A 23,892-nucleotide genomic window follows, 5' to 3' on the forward strand; every position below is an offset into this window, starting at 1 on the left:
TCTTTCAGTTTAAAGCCATTCCCCCTTGTCCTGTCATTACATGTCCTTGTAAAAAGTCCCCCTCCAGCTTTCTTATAGGCCCCCTTTAAGCACGGAAGCTGCAATAAGGTCTCACTGGAGCCTTCTCTTCTCCAAGCTGAACAAGCCCAAGTCTCAGCCTGTCTCCAAAGGAGGGTTGATCCAGCCGCCTGAGCATCTTTGTGGCCTCCTCTGGACTTGCTCTAGCAGGTCCACATGCCTCCTATGTTGGGGGATCCAGAGCTGGATGCAGTACTGCAGGTGGGGTTGCACAAAAGCAGTGGGGCAGGACTACCTCCCTTGACCAGGTCATGCTCCTGTTGATGCAGCTCAGGACACAGTTGGCTTTGTGGGCTGCAAGTGCACACTGCTGGGTCACATTAAACTTTTCATGAACCAACACCCCCAAGACCTTCTCCATGATGCTGCTCTCATTTCACACCAACGGGAATTATGCCTCCACAGGAGCTGCAGCATTGCCTCTGTATCTCATAAAAGCTACTTGTCTTACATTATTCTTTCCATGTACCAAAGACGCGGCTGTCAGCGGCAATATGTCAGCAGACAATCGTTGTATTAAAACCTCAAGAAAATCTAAGAACACACACTACACATTTAAATATTAGTTTATGCTAAAATCTTTAGGAACATCTTGATTCTAAATTGCTGTTTAAAATGTGGGTGCTTCAAGCTTGTAATGTCTATCGCTTGATGCCAGTCAGCAGCCCCAGCAGATAAGATAAATGAAATAAATCAACTGCTCCTGGAATCAACAGACACAGTAAAATCTTTATCATATTTCAGATATATGCAGGGAATTTTATTTATACATTCAATATACATCTTCAGATTTCTCATTTTCACTTAGGTTTCATCTACTGCTCTTGTTAAGTTTCCTTTGACCATATGAGTAGTAGGAGACAATTGTCCTCGGAGACCTTCCAGGAAAATCTGTGGTCTGGGTACATTACTTGAGTTGTCACGCTTAGTCTGGGTGCTAACATCTTTTGGCAAGTACAGTTGGGTGCAGTTCTGTCTTCTCATATTGCTGAGATCAGTCTGCATGGCATGAGTTAATTTGCGGCGCAAATTAGCCTAAAGACACAAAAAGTAGCAGATTAAGCAAAATCTGCTTTGGCATTTTAGCACTAATATACTTTAGGTGTGTTTGTATATTTTACATCTCCAGGCTTCCCAAACCTGGAACACGGTCCACTGCCAATACACAGTTGCAACTGTGATTTGATAACTCCTGAACTAGCAGGGTGTGTGAGCAGCACACATGTATGTATGTACCCACACAATTTTAAGCCAGCCTCTTACGGCTTTCCTATTTTCCTTTAGTCATTTTGCTTCATATTTTGTTAAATGCTGAAGCCTTTGTTTCGTTACAATAAAGTACTGGTTTCATGATAAGCTCTTCAGTACTTCAAATTAAATTCAATAGGTCTGAAAGCACCCTGACCACGATGTCAGGTTTGGATAAGTCCCTCTAGGTATCTGCAATCAGGGTGCACAATATTATGGATAAGCCAGCTGTGGGATCAAGTCTTTTGGTTTCTACCAAGTGCGATGGGGTTTGGGGGTTGGTGTCACTAAGTATCAGATAAAAGGGAAAAATGCCTTCTTTCAAGATATTGCTCTTTAATCCCTTGGCAAGGGGCAAAAGTTAAGATAATTTATGATTAAAGTTCTGTTTAATCACAGAAACTGCTGTATATGCAACAACAAAAAGCACTTCTCATAATGTTAATATTACAAAGTCAACACTTGAAACAACAAAATGTTCCTTAGTCCAATGAGCCTTCTATGTCAGCAGATGTACACACTGTAAAACTTATGACATAATGTTGTAATCAAAATACAAAAATACAGTCTTGTGGCAGGATCCAGGCCCCTGCATGTGAGTGAGAAAGACCCTGGAGTCCAGTCCAGTCAGCAGAGACTGGAGTCAGTGGAAGCGGGAGAGTGATTAAGTTGGCCTAATTCAGTGTTTGTATTGGGATGAGTCAAAATGTTCTCCAGACTCCACTAACTAGGTCCCTCTCAGCTAGAACAGAAGTTAAAGCACCTGTATTTAGACACATTTCAATATACAGCTGAATCTTATGCATGGTGTCACCAAGGAAAATACAGAAAAGAACAATAAAGAACTTTCTGAAGAGATAGCGTAGAAAGACAGTATTTTAGTCCTTTTTTCCAAGGATTTTTATGAAAATTAAAAACAAAAGCAGGCATGAGATACTGTCTCTCTTTTATGCTTATCCATCTTGAAAACCAAATGCATGCTACTGCAAGGAACTGTGCTTGCACAGAGAAACAAATGTGAGCTGAAAATTTTACTTGTGACATCAAATAGGTGTTCTAATGACATATTTTAACACTTCATCACTATCACTGTGAGTTTTCTGGCTAACTATGAACAGCAGGAAGAAAACTAAGACGTAAGAGCTCATTTTCTAACAAATCCCAAAATATGTCCAATGCTCCCTTAAAGTATCAAACTCACAGACACATTGGTAAGTTTTCCTGATATTTTAGCACTTTGATTCTAAATGTTGTATCAGCTCCATATTACGCATTCAGCTTACTCACTATAGACAAAACACTTGCATACATCTGGGATTTTTTGTTTCATCTCAGCATCACTCATCTCCAGTATGGACAGTTGAGGCTAAAACACCCCTTAGTACTTTAAAGTACTTTCTCTAAATATCTCAAACTAATGAGCTACACATTTGCCTGTGAATGGTCTTCATGCTCAGCTATTGGGAAACATCCACTTTTGCTTATGCTAAAATAAGTCACTGACCACATCTTACATTTATTTATGTACTTTTGCCCATTAAAGAAGCAAAAGAGGCTTTTAGCCAGGCCCCTTGTAAACCTAATTGGCTTCTTTACATACCTCAGGAACAACTATTACTTAGAATCCTTTATAAGCCAGTTAACACTGGCAAGACTTCTCAGTACAGAATTTTGGCTTCATTTTATAATGTTGAAGATTTCATGGCAAAAAGAACAACAGAAAAGAAATAAGCAGAACAGCAGGCCATAGGCCTCTGTAGTGCATGAATTCACAGACAAAACATAGTCAACCCTGCAGTATTCTGTGTCCAGTGAATATTGGTAACTGCAATATTCCCTGTATTCACAGGTTCATTTTGATTGAATTCTGAAAACCAGGTGCTATACATGGGCCTCTGCATGTGCTGGCAAACCCTAGAAAGAAGCTTTTAAAGATATGCATATTGAAAAGCTTTCATGTATGCAGCCAACCTTCTGTTGACAGACTGTGCTTTCCAATCCATAAGCAAATCATCATGATATTATAACAAACATTTCCTCTGGCTTATATATACAACAGAAAACCTACTTGCATTTCTTACCACTCCAGTCCTATATGAAAGAGGCCTCATGCTTTGATACCCTCCCAGGATGGGTAAGTTAGCTCAAAGAAAGCCTCTGCAGGGTCAAACACATCCAAAGTTATTCCTAACCATTCTGTCTGCCAGTTACGACATTTTCCTCCTCTTCCTTGATGGTAATGAATATTAATATAAATTACTCAACGTGCAATAGAGTTTAACCTTTCTGCAACCTGTTGTTTCTCATTGATTTGTTGGCTTTTTTCTTTTACACATTAAGTATATAGTAATATCTTCAACCTGTTTATTTCAATGTAGAGAAACAACTTTAGAATTCAAGCTAATAAACACATTCTTATTCCTTAGAGGAGGCAACTGAAAAACTTGGAATGAATAGCCTTAGCAGTGGAAGCACTGGTCATAAAAACTAGGGAAGAATATGGGAGAACTGAGAGAATATGAAAGTCTAGAAATAAGGAGAGAAAATACCTGGAAAAAAATATTGCACCAGTTGTAACCAAGTGTGTTTTTGAATAAGGTTAGATTTATGTTGCAAGGAACAAAAGTTTACAGTAATTTATTCTGAACTTTGTTATCCAACAATGAAAATCTGGCAGTAACAATACAAACCAATTTGATAGCTTTTCTTCTCATTTCCCATTCATTCCACTCATAGGATGTCACAATGGTTGGAGGCAAGATATGTGTATCAGTTTGAGAACTACTGTCATGTTTTACAGTTGGTTTCATCAAACACTTGTCTGGAGTTCTGGCCTGGATGAAAACAAACAAACAAAACCAAGCAAGGCATTACCAAGAAGAACACAGACATCTCAGAAAAATAGCAAATGGATATGCTACTTTTTAAAAGCAAACAGAAACCTGCAAACCACAAGTGGATAATGACTTTTTACATTCAACAGTGTTTTTTTCTTCCTGCCCCCACCAAAAAGAAGAAACCATTAAATATTAGATGGATTTAATTTCTGTCAGAAAGCCCTTTAAGCAGAGGCCACAGCTGCAGAGTCCACATCTCGAGTGAGTGCTTCATCATTGGATTCTGGTAAGAAGGGGTCCCATCACCACTGCCACCAGTATTTTATGAAGCAGGCACCTTAGTTTGTCTTTATGAATGGACTAAAAGTGACAACATAACTGGGAGAAGTGCTTACATCTCTGCCAGAGCCAGGACATAAACTGTATCTTTCTCACCAACGGCCAGTTCAAGACTACATTCTTTCCATTGCTAGGGACCTAGAATTCACAATGGATCACAGAGAATGTCTATGAATCCAAATAAAATCTTTGGATTTCACATAGTAGCATTGTCACATTCATGATTAATGAGTCCCTTTTCATTTTGTAATATAATCCATAACTCTTGTCCCCAGATATCATTCCACCCTCATCCAGCACATACAGACGAATTGCTAAGGTAAAGCTCCAATTAATAAGGTATCTGGCTTATCTTCTATTGCACTTATTTATTGTGCCTTTAAGTTTTGCAAAAATAAGGAAAAGAAACATCAGACACAGGATCTTTCTAGGCTAAGGACAAACAGCTTTTATTGCTGTCACAATCCTTTGGCTCTATGTACTCTCCTATGAAGAGATAAGGTAAGAACAACATAAAGAGAAAATGTTTCTCATCAACACTCTGAAGACCTGGAAAAGATGGACCTTCAGACTTTCTGTATGACAGGCAAATGACTATACTTCTAAAGATTGTTATCATCTGTTCTCTTTATGTTCTAGAAAGAACAGACCAATCAGTGAGCTGTTCAGCAAGAGACATGAGCAACGTATACCTGTGCATATGGAACAAGGTATTCAAACTGATGATGAAGCTCAAGCAGGTGAATTAGCTCTGCATATTCTTTTGCTTTTTCTACATTCAACTGAATGAACTTATCTGGATCTTGAGCAAAGATGTACGCAGCTTCTTTGGAAGTAAAAACGTAACATTTCTCCTTGTGCTTCAAAATTCCAACAGCAGGATTTCCTAAAAAAAAAACAAATTCAAAACAAAACAAAAGCAAACCAAAAAAGCCAAAAAACCTAAACAAACCAAGCTCCACAAAATAAAATGGTTAACAGTATGTTATCCAATACAAAATACATTCATAATCAAGATTCTGTGTTTTCCTCAAGTCGGTTTCACTTCCTTTTTTCTGAAATCAGAATAACCCCCTGAAAGTAAGCTTTTTAGAGACAGACGAGTCTATTTTGTTAGGTCAGTACACCTGCTTTTGCCCAGTTCACTTCCAGCTCACCTTACTGCATATCTGTCGAAAAAAACAACAGATAAAACACCTACAGCAAAGGTGTAAGAAAACAGCCCATACCCACAAACATTTCCCCTATAATCCCCAGAAATATTTGCTTGCAGATCAGCAGTCCATTTATACCAAAGGGCATAACACTGAAATTAACTGAAGAAGCAGATGAAGCATCTGAAAAGCTGGACAATAACAGAGAAAATGGAATGCCAATAAAGGCTGAATAACTTACATAGAAAAACACAAATTGAGCTCAATGACAGTGGCAGCTCTGCTTCAGCTGTCATTGCCCAGGAAAGATCCAGAATCATCATAGACAGTGCCCTGAAATACTAAATGGCACTACTCAGTGGCAATCATACAAGCAAATAGAATGCCACATTTGTAATACTACATTTTGTTCCAACATGACAGAATATGAAGAAGTAAAATGGAGTTGGGAATAATCAGAGGCTTGGGATAATTTTCACAGAAGAAGAGATTAAAGAAGGAGGCCTCTTCAGCATTAAAAAGAAGCAAGCAAAAATAAATAATATGATAGGAGGTTATAAAACCATGAATTGTAATATAAAATTACAATTTGCTAATTTTCCTAATAGAAAGTCTATCAGGTCTTTCATTAAATTACTAAGCCAGAGCTTAAAACCATCTTAAAAAGAGGTACCTTTTCATAGTATATATAATTATAATTGCAGGACTCTTGACAGTATTAATATTCCATGGCAAACTCTAAATGCATTCAAAAAGCAATTAGATAAATGAAAAATGTCTCTCAAGGATTATTCAACAGAAAGTTACAGTCTCAGCATTTATCTGAGGAAATCCCATAACCACTAACTGCTAGAACAGGGAACGATATAATTAAGGAAGGATCATTCCTACTTGATTCATAATCTTCAAGTGTTCATGATTTTCTATGTGCAGAAATTAGATACAGGGCTAGAGAAACCTTTGGTCCAGCCCAGGGCAGTTTTTCTCATATGTAATACTAAATAAGCAATTTACACTGCTGATAAAATATGTATTTTTTTTTAATACTGCCAATTAATGGCAATATTTTCCTCCCAAATTCCTTAGATTAAAAAATAATAATCCTATATAGATAGGTTCTATAAAGGATAGGAAGATAGAAAACATGAATTGATGGGGTAGCTGAAATCAGGCTTGCTCTCAAGACAAATGACCCTAGAACAGACCAAAAAAATCCCTATGATTCCTTGACTTTATCAAGTGCACTTCTGCATTCTTTTCAGAGAAGATTCTTGGTACATTATAACAGCTATTTAAAAATACATATGATGTAGGCATGAACGGGTGTGTTTGCAACACACAGATACGCAAAATAGAAGGAATGACCATTTTCCTATGCCTGTATTAAAACACATTAACAGCAGTAAACAAGCCTGAACTGAGCTGCAGCATAGGTTATACAGACGCAGATACAGCAGTTGGAAAACATTTATCCATTCCATCTTGTTTCTGCCTCTGCTTGCTTGTGCCTGCTTCCTCTTGAAAGCCTCTTAACTTCTATTTAGGGCAGTTTATTTGTGTATTTTTAAAAGAAAAATACTTTAACAGGTGAAATAAGTTATTTGGGGTGAAAATTACAAACATGATAATACAGTACTCTAGCTAGAGGATGCATTCAGAACATGTCTTTATATCTTCCCTATTACTTGTGTACATATAAAGTATGGAAAAGACTTAACTACAAAGAATACCTGGGAGGGTGAGGCCTTTTACACCAATCGCATGTGCACAGAAACCATGGTATTGGATTAGCAACTGATCAAAATGATCAATAGTCTCTGGAAAAAGCCATTCCTGGTTCTTGAAATCAGAAACATTCACTCTGGTTCCTAAGAAAAAGATGGATGAAGGAAGGACTTCAGTGAGAAAACATCAGATGCTGAAAATACAATACTGTTATGGGATGACCAAGATCCCAAAAGCCAAACTTTAGCCCTGCTTTAAGAGAGATCCTGCTGAAAAATCAGTTCTGCAGGAGGCTTCTTTAGCAGTATTAGTTTTTTTTGGAAGCAGAGGACAACAACAGGAAGGTAATATCTTATTCTTCTGTTTTGTTTTCACCCACTCAGGCATTACAAATCCCCTTAAGTATAGCTTGGTTGCTAGGGATACCATCTTACAAACAAATACGTCTGGTAACCAAAGTCCTGTTAGATTAGTTTTATTCCCCCTCCATTTCAGAAGTTCTGAAAGGTATAAAAAGACATAAACAAACATAAGAAATTAAAAAAAAAGTATTCTTCCCTGATCATTCTGCCATTTTTATAAGGCATGTTTGTATCCAGTAGATATATTTTATAGATTTTACTATTTATAATTATTTATAATTTCATCTATATTTATATTTTTATATACAAAAGTAAAAGCCCAGACTACGCTACCTGAAAACTAAATCCACACACTACAAGCTGTATTTTAATTTACTGTGCAAATTCTGATTATTAAAAAATACATATGGAACACCTTCTGTAAAAAAAATTCAAACCACCAAATCTTGGGAAATCAAAGAAAACCAAAACCTGCAATAACTTTCAGTACCCATGGTTTCTCTTAACCTTTCCTCATCACTTTTCACAGTCAGTCCTTCCAGAAGAGATGTTAGCAGTTCCTCAGGAAAAAGCTGTGACTGGATTTCCAAGAACTGTTGTAGATTGTTAGTCATACTTGTGAGGAACTTTATCAGTAGCATCTCATCCTGAAAGCCGGTCCAGAGGTTAGAAAGTGCAATAAAGAGAGGCTAGAAAATAAAGAAAATGAGCTGAAATCCAGATTTGTTTTATTTCTGCAGTGTAACCCAAGTGCTGTGCAGAGTTTCTGCTATGAACAAAGTGGGGCTGACCTCTAAGGCCTTCAGCACTGAGAAATTCCAGGGAAGCTCCTGGCATAGTAAGAGGAGTTCCCTTCACATACACCCAAAGAATGTACAGCCAGCACATAGGCCTATAGGCCTGAATGGTACCTTTCTACATTTTACATCACAGCCTTTCTGAAATGCATTACTCTGAGTACATGCTTGGAATTTAGTGTTTCACTGAAATACAGTTTTACAACTGAAAATAAGGTGTTCAGGAATAATTGTTCAGAAGAAATGCACCTGGTTAACTACCAACTGAAGTAAACCCATACCTTATATGTGCAAAAAATCAGGTTTTGTTATTTTGCCTGCCCTGCTTCTAGAGTGACTTGGTACCACAGCCCCCAGGCCATCAGGTGTGACAGATTAATGGGGTACAAGCCCTTACTTGCAAGTACTCTGCTGTACCACCAGAGTGGTACAGCATTCCCAACAGAACTGGAATCTGCCATTCTCAGCAGCAACGCTGACATACAGCTGTACACATGTACAGCAGAAACCTACAAACTCTGACTATAAATGACAATTTCAGTGTCAGTGACATAAAATGTGCCCTTTTACATCTAAACACACAGAGGAGATTGAACAAATCTGAAATGCACACAAACAACATTGTATTTTATGCATGCTAACAGTATAATTATAAGAACAGCCAACAAAGTCAGCTCTGGAATCCATCAGCATCTCTAATATGCTGTGGAAATTTTATGGTTACAAAAATGGAAGAAACTAAAGTAAGGGCAGCAAGATCCCAATCATTCCTTCTAGAATTAACAAAGAATATTAATGAAATCTACTATGTTTCCTAAAATAAATATAAGCCTTATCTTACAGATAAGTCCTTCAGACTTGATCCTAGGAGGGCTCTAATTTTGTCTCTTGGTTGTGTTCCACAAAACTTGCAGAAAATCATATAATTTGAGATTGCCAGGCTCTGACAAATTCAACTGAAATTGGCCAAGAGTTTCAGAAGCTACTGGGAGGGGCAAAGAGGCTGAAACCCCCGTCACATAAACCTGATTTCTTTAGAAAAATGATTATCAAAGACTAATACTGTAATAATAATACTTCAAAAGAATCACACTGATGTGCTGTTATCTGTCATCTTTACAGTTTCTGCAAGGAACAGGAAAGAATATTTACAAAAACAGGAAAATACCACTGTAAATCTACAAATACTGACAAATTACTCAAGGCACAGTAAAATCCACTTAATTCCTTCTCTCCTTTTTCGTATCTTGCTTTTCTTTCACCTTGAGATCAAGCCTTTCTGTTTAGTTGGCCCCTTCAAAAATCACAGATTCTGTTATAATAGAGACAAAAATATAGCCTTTTTCTTAATACAAACTGTACAAAAATACACCAGCAAAGTATTTCATAATACTTATGTATTTTTTTATAATTAAGAAGAAATAGGGTTTCCATTCAAAATACTCACAAAAACTTCGTTGGCATCGACAGAAACCTTATTCTCTACTGTGTTTTTCAACTGCTCCATTGTTGTTGCGAACTGCACTTGCATCTTTTCAACTTCTTGAGCACTTGTAATTGCATCAGACTGGAAACAGAACTTACTTCAGGTAAAAAGTATGACAGTCAAAAAATCAAGTATTTAGTAATAAGTATTTACTTGGATCTCTTAATTCAACTGATTTCAGACAACTGTTTTAAGGAATGAAATGTATCCTAACTATCCACAAAATACATTTTTCTGTAAGTGTAAAACCAGGCACTTCTCTCAACATACACCAGTAATTTTTTACAAAAAAACCTCAACATTTTTACACTAAGGAGAATTGGAAAGAAAAAATAGAAAGGAAATATCTTTCTAACCCTTATGCTATACAGGAAAGACTGCAGTTTCTCAAAAGACAAATGTAAAGGTCTTTAAAAAAAGCAAAACCAAAATCCAACCAAACAAAACCCCATCAGATTTCAAGAACTTAAATTGTATTCTTCAAAGATTTCTGATGACTCCATATATGTTGGGGATGTCTTCAGACTAAAATCGAGATGATTTATGGATTGAACACAGAGATTTTTTCTCTTATGCCTTTTGGGATAGAGTGTGTATCACTAGGAAAACAAGAAAAAAGTCCTGCTTTTAAAGTTCTTTGTTAATGAAATTAAATCAGAAGAGGAAAATTTCTGAAATTAAATGGAAGCACAGATACACTGAAACAAACAATCCATTTTGTCTTTTAGCTAAGAGTAGCCAAACCCAGTAAGTTAGGTACAAAGTTCAGTATGACAGATGATGTAGGTTCTCATATAGCAGATAGCATGGTGGGGATCTGTTATAAACCACCCTATCAGGATGAATAGGCAGATAAATGAGGGAACTGGGGTTGCTTACTCTGGAGAAAAGGAGGATGAGGGGAGACCTTATAACTCTCTACAACTACCTGAGAGGAGGTTGTAGCGAGGGGAGTGTCAGACTCTTCTCCCAGGTAACAAGTGATAGGACAAGAAGAAATGGCCTCAAGTTGCACATGGGAGGGTTTAGATTGGATATTAAGAAAAATGTCTTCACCAAAAGGGTTGTCAAGCACTGGCACAGGCTGCTCAGGGGAGTGGTGGAGTCACCACCCCTGGAGGTATTTAAAAGACATATAGATGTGGTACTTATAGACATGGTTTAGTGGTGGATGTGGCAGTGCTACATTAATGGTTGGATCCAATGATCTTCAACGTTCTTTCTAACCTAAATGATTCTATGATTCTATACTTATTTTTTTCATTTATTTCTGAATAATTTTTCTTGCATTTCTGTCCTGTACAAGTAGGTAATTTGAATACATTGCATCTGCAATAAAAACCCACAGGATATAACATGATGGTATCTCACCAGAAGGATGCAAAGGAACGCCTCATATTGTCTCACATTGAACAGGGCTTCTTTTAATTTAAAAGAACTTAGCTGTGTATGCCTGTGTTGGTCTTCCTGCATGGATTCCAACAGAGTTGTGTACTGGTGGGCCCGTAGGTGGCAATTATTAAGACCTTCATCGATAGTCCGTGTAGCTGATGGAATGGCTTCATTCAGAATGGCTGGCACTATTTGTGCAGAATAAATACGAGATATGTATAAAAATAATTATTTAAATCATTAGCAAATGGCTGAAATGCAGTATTTGAGCAAAGCAGTCTTCCATTTTGATCATTTTTGATCTCTAAATTTTTTCCTTATATTTGTGAATTCCTTTTTAGCACAATTTTTCGATTCTTGGTTTCCTCATTTGCAAAATACTTGTCATGCTAGCAACATCAGCAAGCAGCAGTGCAAGGAATTGTGCTTGAGGTATGTTTACCCAAACCCTTGTGAGCACAGAGAGGTTAGATTCAACAAAGCTAGAATGGGAACTAAATTTGTACAGGTACTATGAGTGGTCTAACCACAGATGGAAAAAGCTGAGCACTTGGCTGATTTACTTTTTGGAAGCAGGGTAGAAAACCAAGCCCAGGTGAGACTGCTGCTAACACTTACATTAAGGCTTTAGCGATCTAAATACTACCCCTAAGCATAAAGACATCCATTTTATCTCCTCAGCTAAGAGCATTCATGCTGTGTTTTTTCCATTAAATCGTATGTAAACAGCTTAGTGCAAAAAAGCCCATATTATAGTAAGCCAACAAAGATAACAGGATTAACAATCATACTATCTATTCTAAATCCCACAGATATTATAGTGACAAAGACCACAACATGTTGTAAATTGTGCCTTTCGTAGAACCACAATAGTTGAATGCTCTCTCACGCTGTAACTCGGGCCCAGCGAACCTAGAGTAGACTCAGCCACAACACAGAAAGCTGACATTTGTGGGTAAGTATATGTTTTAAAAATAGAAAACCAACAATGCCTTGCTTAGCATATGAGAAAAAAAAAAAGAATTATCACCAAATCTAGAAAGTTGCTTACTTCTTTTTCTGTGCTTTACTTAAAATCCCGTCTAGCTAAGCCAGTGCTTTGCTTTCCAATAAAGCACAGTTTTCTTATCAGGAAAAGTATGTGTTGTAATCTTTACTCCAGAAACTCCAGCCTTTTAAAATAAAAGGTTTTAACCTAAAATTGGGCTGCAGACCCTTCATACAAATAAGTCTCCACAATGAGCTACAACACTGCACACATATTAACAAAAACATTTCCACTGACCAGTCATTTATTTGGTTATTAATTGTAAATTTACCAGAAATAATGGGGCTTTGGGGGAAAAGAAAAAGTAAGAGGAATAGAAAGTATTGCCCTACACTGAATACAGCTCTTGAAAAATTTCAGGGTGGCCACTGACAGCTTTTTTTTTTGCTTATTGAAGAAGCAGAAATATTCAAAATGCAAGATTTTTGAGAATACATTAAGAACCTCATACTCTAAATTACCAGAATACAGCTCAGCAACTTTTATCACTTCTCATCACACATACTTAACAGAAAATTGTAACTGGATTGACAGTGTCCTTTTAAGATTTTAACTACTTTTAAAGGCAAACATTACATATTTAATTAACTTAATGGCAAGGGATCATGGAACAAGTTATCATGAACTGAATTAGTGCATGAAGTTAACACAGATAATACTTCCACAACAACCACACAGGGCTTTCTCTTAGCTAAAAAGTAGTAGCCTATGTGGAATCCTATAATCGATACCAAATATTTACTTTTCCTTCAGATTTACAGGCTCTGAGTCAAAGCTGTTTACCTAGAGATGGGATATTATTGGAGCTGCTCCAGTGAAGAAGGCCAGGGAGAATTATTTGGGAATACACAGCCCAAATGCAGTTATCTACTTACAGTCATCAATGCTGTTTCCTCCTTTCCCACATGCCTTGTTGTACAACCGAATTCCTGTGACTAGCATGGCAAAAGTTTTCAGCTGTTGCCCTTTGCTCTTCTTACCAAGTGAGGTGAAAGTCATTATCTCTCTCTGGGGGAATACACTCTGCAGGGCAGCTACAAGCATTAAGTATGAGGGAACAGAAAAACCATTAAACAAGCAAAAATACCCTCTCCTGAACAACTGCAAAAAGTAGGAAATCTACGGCAAATTTAGATTTCAAGGCTGAGCAGTGACACTAGGTAGTAAGCATTCACTCTAGTTTACAACAGCTGTATGTAAAAGCCATCAAAGATAAGACGAAATTTCATTTTTCAGTAAGAAAAACCCAATTTCACACCTGGGAGCTTACTGACCTGTTACCTCCCTGACAACCCCAATATCTGTTGGGGATCCTAGGCCAGAGGCCAGCAGCACATAGCTAACGATCTTTCGATGCACATTTTCCATTTCTTCTTGCAGATGAGGACAACTGTCTGTGATATCTCTGACCACAGGAGCCAGCCTTGCCTCCAGAACACGGTGCTGCTCACTGAGGAATTCAGCTAGGAAAAAAGAACAGTTAGAAAGTGCCATTTAAATTCTTTGGAATTTGGCTTATACAGAGGGTCCGGTTCATTTCCACCAAGTCAGAACACTAAAGGTTTTGGAAGCAGAAATGTGTAAGAGATATTTAAGGTACCATACCATTATAATTAACAACAGTGGAGTTAAACATTAATGTAATTATCATGATTAACATCAGTCAGTAGAGTCCAGAGAACTATTCAGACCAAATTAATCAGCAAGTCTCTGGCTCTCTGAACTCCTCTGACTGCAATAGGACCTAGCACACACACATGATACATGCCTAAAGTTACATGCTCAAAACTGAAGACTACTCAGGATCCCAGAATCTTCCTAGACTTACTGAGCTTACTGAGCTCTTTATATTCAAAGGACTATGGAGCAGCTTCGTAGTGTTGCTAGTTTTTGGGTTTAATCCATGCTAACAAGAAAACATTTTCATTACCTCCCCACACAGAAATGTTTATTTTTTGTCTACTTTTGTTCTGCCCTCTGTTTCCCAGCCAGCCCTCAGTGTCCCATTTGGATCTGAAGTTACAGTTACAGGAGAGACATTTTCTCCAGGTAATTTTTCTTCCACATTCCCATTCTCAGACCATATGAAGTTACCACTGATAAGACAAAAATATACTCAGTTAAAACTGTAACTGATTGTTCAAGATTGCTCATATCTCTCTGTTAGGGCTATTGATAAAACATCAAGTTCTCTTTCAGACACAGTGCAGTTCCGGGTACTAGTTCTCTTTCAAATACACAGGTGCATAAGTTTTTCTTGCTGAAGGCAGCTAACTAGTGCACCTGAAAGCATAATTGTTCTCAAGCGATCTAACACATTACGTTTAGCAAACCTCTCAGACAGGATGAGTGTACTTTCAAATCTAATGTACTTTTTTTCCTCTACTATATCCATACTGGAACACCATACTTCTAAGCAGCACAGTTCTCCAGGGATTTTTATTTTGCTTTACTACCAATAGTCATCTGAGAGGTATCATTGTTAGCCCTACAGAGAGAGATATTGAATCCTTAACTCAGTATCAACTTCTTCTATGGAAACATATTTGAAATTACCTCGGTTTGCATAGTTCATATCAAAGTAAACTTGCATCTTAATTGTGCTCAGGGATGGGTTTGTTGTGTCAAGCAGTCTGGTAACACAGAGCTAAGAAGAGAGGCAGAGAAGTGAGTTCTTTCTCTGGGGAAAAGTCTGAACTGACAGCGATTATGCTGCAGCTTTCACAATTGCAGTAGACCCCCCCTTGTTGCCATTCTCTCTGTATAAGGCATTTATTTACATGAAGAAACACACAGTCTAGTCTTTAGCTACAGAACCACGAGAGAAAAAGTAGCATTAAAATTTTGAAAGTGTTCACACCAGAATAAAACGGCATTTTAGCTACAGGAACTGGTAGCAAATAACGCTACAGTCTTAACTAAGTGCTGACTTTCAACATGATGTCAGAATTACCTGGATAATATTTTGCACATCTTCTTTTGTAAGGATTTGATCCACTTTAAAGTCATTTCTTGGATCTAAAGCAACAGCTTTCACCTAGAGGTTGCCAAAAGAAAGCTATTATTTTACATCTCAACATACACTCTGCAACTAACCTTTTGTTTCCTGAAAAAGTCTAATGCAGTCAGTATTTCTTTACTATTTCAATCTTTTATAATGAAACAAAGTTACATCATTTCACATGCTGCCAGTTTCAATCTTAGTTCTCAGATATAAGGGGGGAAAAATCTATTTGTGATGCAACTTTGCAGAGAAATATTTCAATGCATCTCCTTTCTTGAAAATATTTTTTTGTAAGTAAAATCTTATAAAAATCCATTGTGGTTGTTATATGCATTAGTATAAATGTTTACCATTTGGATAAAAAAATCCATTCCGTTCTGCATACAGGGAACTATCTGCGTGTTTGCAGCTGGTATGCATGCTGCATATCTTGCCCAGTATAGGATCTTCTCTCACTATAATTCACGTAAGTTTTACTGATCATGTTCAATTGATCAACACTGCTTCTGAACCCAATGTATTTTTTTAATACCATGATGTCACATTTAGAGAAAGGCAGACTAACAGTACTGCTGTGCACCATTTACATTCATTTACAAGTTTATTGAGAGCTGATTCTGTTCTTATACCATACATAAAAAAAGAACCTAGCTCCATCTTTCTTCAGACTGAGCTTTGCCGATGCATTCGGACTATATTCTGCAGCACTGCTGTGTGTCCTAAGAGGAGATGCCACAGTGTGTAATATTTTTTAGGATAACTAAGTTGTCTACCAAGGACAGCACTGAGATTGATTCCATTGCATTTTTAGTTTAAGTGGGATCCAAGCCCACTCCTTCAAAGATTCAGCAGCCCATTTATACTACGTGGCCCTGGCAAAACAGAGAAACAAACAAAAGAATCCATCACAGTAGAGGGAAGAGGTAAAAGTCAAAGAATAAATACAGCTGCTGAAATAAACATTTGCTTATGAGTCATGCCTTTTTGTTCATTTATGAGAGTGGGAAGAAATGTTATTTAAACTTGGGAACACTTCTCTTTTTCACTTTAGAAACAAAATCAAATGGTTTCTCTCCCTGCAGAAGAAAACTTGGGAGTTCAAAGAGTTCTCAGGACTCAGGGCCTGCATCCTTTTCAGGGCCTTATATTCACATAGACAGCATTTCAGAGGAATTAACTACTTTTCCATGATTTTAGGACCCTCTATTGAATGTCACTGAACATCCCTTTAAAACTTCTTAGTGTGGGCAATCAGAAACCTCAAAGTCCAAGTCACCCCTGACAGCCTCGGCTACTGCCATCCCAGCCATGGACTCGTCGTTTTGCATTTGTTGACTTTTAAGACCAAAGGAATAATTTCCATCCTCTCCTACATCATTCCGTCCAAGCAGTGTTGGCGACTTCAGGGGAACTACTGACCTCACGTAAAATTAATCCCTTACCTCATAAAAGCCTCAAAAACCAGTTTGAAGTGCCAAGCTACAGGCACACAGGTCTGAAACTTCTCATCTGTAGGCTATCAAGACATATTTACCTCAATATTTTACGCTCCATAGCAGAATTTGAACGTGATTAGAAAAGCGCCCATATGAAATAACAATAAAAAGCAGCCCTGAACATTTACTTTGCCCTTACCATGAAAGCCACTAAGGTTTCAGGAACAGTTTGTCCCTGGGTGGCGCATTCCTGTCCGATCTCGCGAATGATTTTCCTGACGACATTCCTGGTCTGGTCGGAGGACATGCTGGACAAGCACACGCGTTAACGGGATCAGCAGTCGTTTAAGAAGAGGTCGGGAGCGCTTTCCAACCACGTGGGGCTCAGGTCCCTCGTGCCGCGGTACCGCCGCCCGCAGCCCCCTCCGGCTCCTGCGCCTCGGCCGCCTGCCAGGGCACCCCCGTCCCTGCCCCGCAGCTCTCCCACCGCATACGGGCGCCCACAGAACGTCCCGAACCCACCTGAACCGTGTTCACGCACACCCCCCGCCCTGTCCTGTCCCGGCCGGCGACGAGCGGTAAAAAAAGGCCGCAGGCGGGCAGCAGCCACCAGGGTTGCCATGGGGACGCGGCCCGGCCTCTGCCGCCGCCGTCTGGGGGGAGCGCTGAGGGTGGGGCTGTGGATGTGTGTCTGTGGGCAAAGAATATTTATGTGGGCGTACATGCAAAATATAGGTACATATGTGCCTGCGTATGTACCAAATGTGTATAAAGAGGCGTAGGAGTATATGTAGATATGTGCATAAACATCCACATGAAGTTCAACGTGGCGATGTGCAACATCCTGCACATGGGCTGGGACAATCCCAAGCGCAAATACAGGCTGGGTGGATAAGTGATTTAGAGCAGCTCTGAGAAGGACTTAGGGGTGCTGGCTGACGGGAAGCTCAACATGAGCCAGCAGTGTGCACTTACAGCCATGAAACCCAACTGTTATCATGACCAGCATCAAAAGAAGCATGATCAGCAGGCCAAGGGAGGTGATCCTGCCCGTCTGCTCCACACTCGTAAGACCTCACCTGAAGTCCTGTGTGCAGCTCTGGATCTCCCAACACAAGAGGGATGTGGACCTTTAGAGCAAGTCCAGAAGAAGCCACAAAGATGCTCAGAGGGTTGGAGCACCTCTCCCGTGAAGACAGGCTGAGAGAGCTAGGCTTGTTCTGGAGAAGAGAAGGCTCCAGGGAGACCTTATAGCAGCCTTCCAGAGCCTACAAGAAATCTTGGGGGGGGCTTTTTACAAGGGCATGTTGGGATAGGACAGGGGGGAATGACTTTAAACTGAAAAAGATTAGATTTAAATTAGATATTAGGAGGAAATTCTTTACTATGAGGGTGGTGAGGCACTGGAACAGAGAAGTTGTGGCTGCATATACACGTGTACCTATGTATATACACATGTATATATATGTGTGTGTATATATATGCAGATGCAAAACACACATACCTTCGATATATTTGAATATCTTCCAAAGGAGCTTACGAGGGTAGGAGGGGGCAGGAAGAGGAGCAGGCACAGCGCTGTGATTTATTTCTTTGCATAGTCTCTGTTTTATTTACAGTTCTTTGGGCTTGAGCTCAAGGTGGTGGCAGGGCAGCCTGCCAGTCCCTCAGGGAGCAAGTGTAGGCCAGTATCGTGCCTCACACTAGCTGCCACCACAAGGCCTGCAAGCACTGGACAATATCCGTATCTTTGGAGACATGGTTGTTGTCCAGGTCACTGTAGACCACCTTCCTCTGCGGTGGTCCACTTCCCTGGGTAGGTCCACTTTGAAGGGATACTTCTCCTTCACTGCCTAGGGGAGCAGCTCCAGAGACTGCAGGCAGCGGCCCCACTTCTCCCCATCCCATTGACAGGATGGTCGCTCGTGAGGGGGGCACTTCCCAGCCCTCCAGAGCCAGGCTGCTGGTCCCCATGTCCTAGCACTGGAGCATCCGCTTGCCTGGTGGTGAAATATCTCTGCATCTCACACCAGGGAAGAAGCAGCAGGCTTTTTCTGCCTCCTGCCTGCCTCCTACTGCTGCCCCCAGGGCTGCTCTGCTCCCTCCTCCTTCTCCCTCACCAAGGGGGTGGACCTCTGCTTCTGCTGCTTCTCTTTGGAGGTAGCTGGCATCTGGGTCTCTGTGGTAGCCAGCAGCCAGGTCTCTGCTTCAGCCACCACGTCCATTTTCACGTGCCTGGGTGCAGAGGCTGGCTTGCCCATATGTAGCTGCTGGAGAAAGGCCCAGTAGGTGTAGGCCAGGCCCCAGCACAGCACCAGGAGCTGCTGTCTCTGCGTAGATGAGACAACTGGCCTTCGGGTGCTCAACCACCTCAGCAGGCCTCCACAGCTCCTCAGGTGTGAACTGCTACACCGCTGCGGGTGAGAACCACTGCAGGCACCTGCCCAAGCCCTCCCACACCCCTTCCCACCCAGGAATCGTCTGTGCTGGGGCACATCCCTCAGCCTCACCCCCCACCAGGGCATCCACAGAGGCACCACTGAGGGCAGAACCAGGGCTGCTGGGCTGGGGGTTCAAGGAGGTGGTAGGGGGCGGTGTGCAGCAGGGGGCATGGGGACACTGTCATTACCCACACCAGAAGCATCCAGCTTCCAAACCAGGCTGACAGCACACAGCAGCATGAGTGATCCCATTGTCCAGAGTCTTCAGAAGGACGGGGTCCATTGTAGTAGCACTGCCAGGGAGACCTGTCCCCTAGGGATGAGGTGGAAGGTGTAATCACCGATTGCCTCCAAGAGATGGAGCAGCACTGTAGGGGCCAAACTCCAAGCTCAAGACCACTTTTACCATAGGTCCTCCAGGGCAAAACACAGTAACACAGCAAACAGCAAAGGCTGAAAACAGCCAATCACAATCTCTGACAAGTCTGTTGTTATCTCGTCCCCTCCTGAAGCCCCATATTGGGTGCCAAAAAGGCAGTGTTGGGTTGACCCCAAACACCAGCAAAGCACCCAAACTGCTGTTTGCTCTCTCCCAAACCCTGCAGTAGGGCTGGTGAGAAGATGGGAAGAGCAAAAGCAAGAAAACTCATGAGTCAAAACATAGACCATTTAAAAAGTAAAGGAAAGAGGGATACCACAACCACAGCCACCACCACCCCCAACCAATGAAAAGGCAGTCACTCACCAGCTCCCACAAGCAGATGGATGCCCACTCTCAGAGCAAGGGCCACCATGGAAGACAAAAACCCCCACAGACAAATCCCTGCCTCCTCCCTCTATCTTAGCTTTTGTAGCTAAGCATGATATTATATGGCATGGCCAGTTTGGGTCAGCTGTCCCAGCTGTGTCCCCTCCCAGATTCTTGCTTGTGCCCAGCCTAGTTGCCAGTAGGGCAGAGTAGGAAAAAGAAAACCTTGAGGCTGCGCAAGCAGACAGGCAAAACACCCATATGTTATCAACATTGGTTTAGCCACAAATCCAAAGCACAGCACCACAGGGGCTGCTGTGAAGAAAGCAAACTCCATCCCAGCCAGAACTGATGCAGATAAATAAATGCAAACAATATGTAGATATATGCATGTATATATGTATACACAGACTTGTGTGAGTTGTATACAGTGACTGCTGGATGCAGAGGTGGCACAGACAAGGCTACTTAACTCTGCAATGCAAGCAAGAGAGCCAAGCTTGCTTTCAGATATCATGCTTGCTGCTGGAGATGGCAATTCCTGCAGGTGTTAATGGGGTTACAGCCCACAGGCAGTGGCCCAGTGAGCCCCAAGTTCATCCCCAGCTCTTCCACACACCAGTGAGCGTGCTGATGAATGATAGCAATGCTTTGCTGTAACTAGTTCAGTTAGTCAATACTCAGTTAGTTCAAGCTTTTACATGTCAGAGAGAGGAAAGAGTAATAGTGAGTTAATTATCTTTAAAAACCATGTCCTTAAAAGGCAATCAGGTAAGCTCAAAAGGCACAGGGAATGCAGGGATAAGATCTGACAAACTACATCAGTTTTCACCTGATTTAATTCTTTCTCTGTGATTTAAGGCCTCTCTACTGAGATAGGATCGAGATGGTAATTTTTTTCCTGTGTGACCTCAGACAAGTCACTCTTATCAACAAAATTAAGATGATGCTATGCTACCTGGTGAGCACCTGCAGGATTACATCCATGTTGTCAGTGTGTGCACAAGGCTACAGTGCTGTCAGTTTCAGCATCACCTGTGGGAAACACTTTGGGAAGGTCTGTGGAGTGGGCTTCAAAATAACCCTGCAACGGACATTGTGAAGTGTTAGGTTTCATTCTAGTAGCACTGCTAATGGGGCTTCTTAATATGTCTTCTGCATTCCCATAAAAAAAAAAAAAAATAAAAAATCAATGCCTTAAGCTCAGTACTTATAGTAAGATATTTATCAAGGGAACAAAAACCTACAGGACCACTTTTTCCACAAATTGCAGGATGGAAAGCTTTCAGCCTCCCTTCCTGAAGCAGAAGCCTGTTGCTGAGTTTAGGGTTGCAGAGATCCCCCTCTGCACTTCTAAATAAATCACACATGATGCAATCAAAAGTGGAGAGGAGTGAGGGGAGCAGAATAACGTAGTTCTGGGGATTAAGAGGAAAAAGAGAAGGTGCCACTACCAGGTTTCTCTCTACAAAAGCAAATTTCAAAAGGCAGTGAGAAAACCTGGTGCTCAAAGCAGTGATGGTAATGCTTTGTCCTGAAAAGATTATCAGCTAAAAGTGGGTGGTTTTAGTTTAACCAAACACTATCAGTAGCAGAGTTGGTGCTGTAATTTGCAATTTTACAGCTGCAGAAAGCCAGTTCCCATCCATAACAGTCAGAGGCTATGGCTAACACATTCACAGGCTTACACAAATACTTTCTGAGAAAGCAGGAAGCCATAGGTGGGATTTTTCCTGAAAAGCAAGAAGAAGGAAAGGGAAGAAAGAAAGAGAAGAACAGCTAATTATATGTTTTCCAAAGAAAACTTAGTTTCAGGGAAGGTTTGTGGTCTATATTAGACCACAACATTAATTTAATTTGTTGGTATGCTACTGAAGACTTAGGTTGTAAAACAGTGTTTCATGATCAAAGCAGCTGGATTTTTTCCTAGAATTAGTATTAATTTTCACTTTTAAACATAGTTCCTGGAAATAGAGGGCTGGTTTATCCAGTGTTCTTGTAACTAGAATTAAAGACAGTCCTTAATCCTTCCTCCAAAAATCGCAATATACAGCTGCTCAGAGACTGAAAGACAGATAAACTCTTCCCCCCAGCGGTGTGTCTGAGACATTGACTGGTACTGATACACAATAAAAAGAGTGGGGTTTTTTTTTGTGATATAAGGATTTGACGAGTCATTAAAAACACAGTAGTTTTTAAATTGCTATAAAGGTTGACAGCCTAGTGCTTTCTTCAAGGGAAAGCATATCACCTATTAACTGCCACATTTAGGAAGTAACCTCTTTCTGCATCTATATCCATAAGGCAGATTTACCCAATAGGTGGCTCGAGCATAAGCATATCCCCCGATTTGCCACTGTGGGGACAAAGTTGCAGCTGGGTGCTTTCACACCACAGAGCTGAAGGGAAAACAACCTAGAACCAGTGATTGTGATGCAGCAGGTGATTTTAGAGCACAACCTGAGCCCTCTACCTTGGGAGGACAGATGTGCCACGCCACCTTCTTCAGTTTGTTAGCTCACAAAAAAATGAGTTTTGAAGCTGAGAATGTTTTGGTGCAAGAGTTATTATTCTTTCTTCCTCCTCCATCAGCATTTGGAGGCCTGTGTGCTTGCACTGCCTTGCTTGGAGCACCACATAGTGCCATCTGATGGCACTGGCCGGCTCAGCTTGTGACACATTCACACGATGGTAAAGGAATGTTAGACTGATTTTCTGTCTTCTTCTCCCAGCTCCATCATTTTGCTGCAGTGAAGAAGGTATACCTGGGTATGCCAGCACTGTGCCTCCCCATAATTCTCACTATATCAGATTTTTACTAAAATATGAGGGTACCTAGCAGAAAGTTTAAATTTACTCACTGTATAGGGAACTCCGATCAGGGAAGGTGACTGTTGTCCCCAGGATGAACGTGTTCCCAAGCCATCAAGATTTTGCTGGACAAAGAAGTCCAATTTGGCTTTTAACTTAGAAATTGAAAAATTCAGTCACAGATAACACAGCACTAAAGGTTTACTCTTCATTTGGGCATTTCTGAAAAAAAAACACCCCAAAACTCAAACCAAAACCAAAAACCAAACAACCAAACCAAACCTAGCCATAGAAACCCAGTTAACAAATGCACTATTGCTAGCGTGCATGCCTGAGTAAGGGCAATGGATGCACTGTATTTGCCAGGTTACAGAAAAGGGTGCGGAGCAAAACTGTCCTTCAAAGCTTGAGAGTTCTGGCATTCACTATGGAGAGGGAACTGAGAGACTCCAAACATACTATCATCGAGTTCCTCAACTAGAAACTCCTGCAAAAGATGCATTATTCAGCTGTCTTCATATGAATTACTATCTAAGGCTCCTAGACAATGTTAACATTACATTAACATTTCGGCCAAATGCATTAATAAAAATAACACAGATCAAGCCTGTTTTCCATTAATCATCCCTCTAAAAAAAAATCTGTTGAAAATTAGGTCCAGGACTTATCATAGACTCCTTGAGATAGATCAAGTAGTTGCCACATATTCCTACTGAGTTAAGTTCCAAAAGAGCTGAAGTTTAACCAAAAGCACACACTGCTATTTCATGGGTTAGCTAGATATTAAATAGTGCTTATGTCTGTGCAGATTATAGAGATTCAATAACATTAATATTCTTTTTTACAGGAGGCCACCTTCTTGTGCAATGCTTAGTCATTGCAACAGGCCCAACTATGTAAAAGAAAACAAAACAAACCCAAAACTGAAAGTGATGCAGTAACTTTCCCACAACCTGAACAAGTGTAAGAAACAACCGCTGGGCAGC

The 23,892-nt window shown here is 40.4% G+C and overlaps 1 protein-coding gene across 4 annotated transcripts; it reads right to left on the reverse strand.

Moving 5' to 3' along the window:
- Window positions 1–807: 807 nt before the first annotated feature.
- CFAP206 (cilia and flagella associated protein 206) lies at window positions 808–23,098 on the reverse strand. 4 transcript variants are annotated; one of them, XM_057412448.1, is made up of 13 exons: window positions 17,429–17,520; window positions 17,106–17,214; window positions 15,420–15,503; window positions 15,023–15,113; window positions 13,741–13,929; window positions 13,342–13,500; window positions 11,398–11,606; window positions 9,988–10,107; window positions 8,234–8,432; window positions 7,387–7,524; window positions 5,195–5,388; window positions 4,017–4,160; window positions 808–1,113 (listed from the first exon to the last, which is right to left on the reverse strand). In XM_057412448.1, the coding sequence occupies exons 2-13, from the start codon at window positions 17,211–17,213 to the stop codon at window positions 883–885; spliced, it is 1,866 nt and encodes a 621-aa protein (XP_057268431.1). In that variant the 5' UTR covers window position 17,214; window positions 17,429–17,520; the 3' UTR covers window positions 808–882. The 4 variants fall into 4 exon arrangements, with proteins under 4 accessions (XP_057268431.1, XP_057268434.1, XP_057268430.1 ...); XM_057412451.1 differs by lacking the exons at window positions 17,106–17,214; window positions 17,429–17,520 and adding an exon at window positions 22,957–23,098; XM_057412447.1 differs by lacking the exon at window positions 17,429–17,520 and having other exon boundaries at window positions 17,106–17,251.
- Between the last annotated feature and the right edge of the window lie 794 nt (window positions 23,099–23,892).

This window comes from Pezoporus wallicus, unplaced genomic scaffold, assembly GCF_028554395.1.
Source record: "Pezoporus wallicus isolate ANWC-B61680 ecotype Strahan unplaced genomic scaffold, APGP_CSIRO_Pwel_v1 contig_4788, whole genome shotgun sequence".
Taxonomy (NCBI): Eukaryota; Metazoa; Chordata; class Aves; order Psittaciformes; family Psittacidae; genus Pezoporus; species Pezoporus wallicus.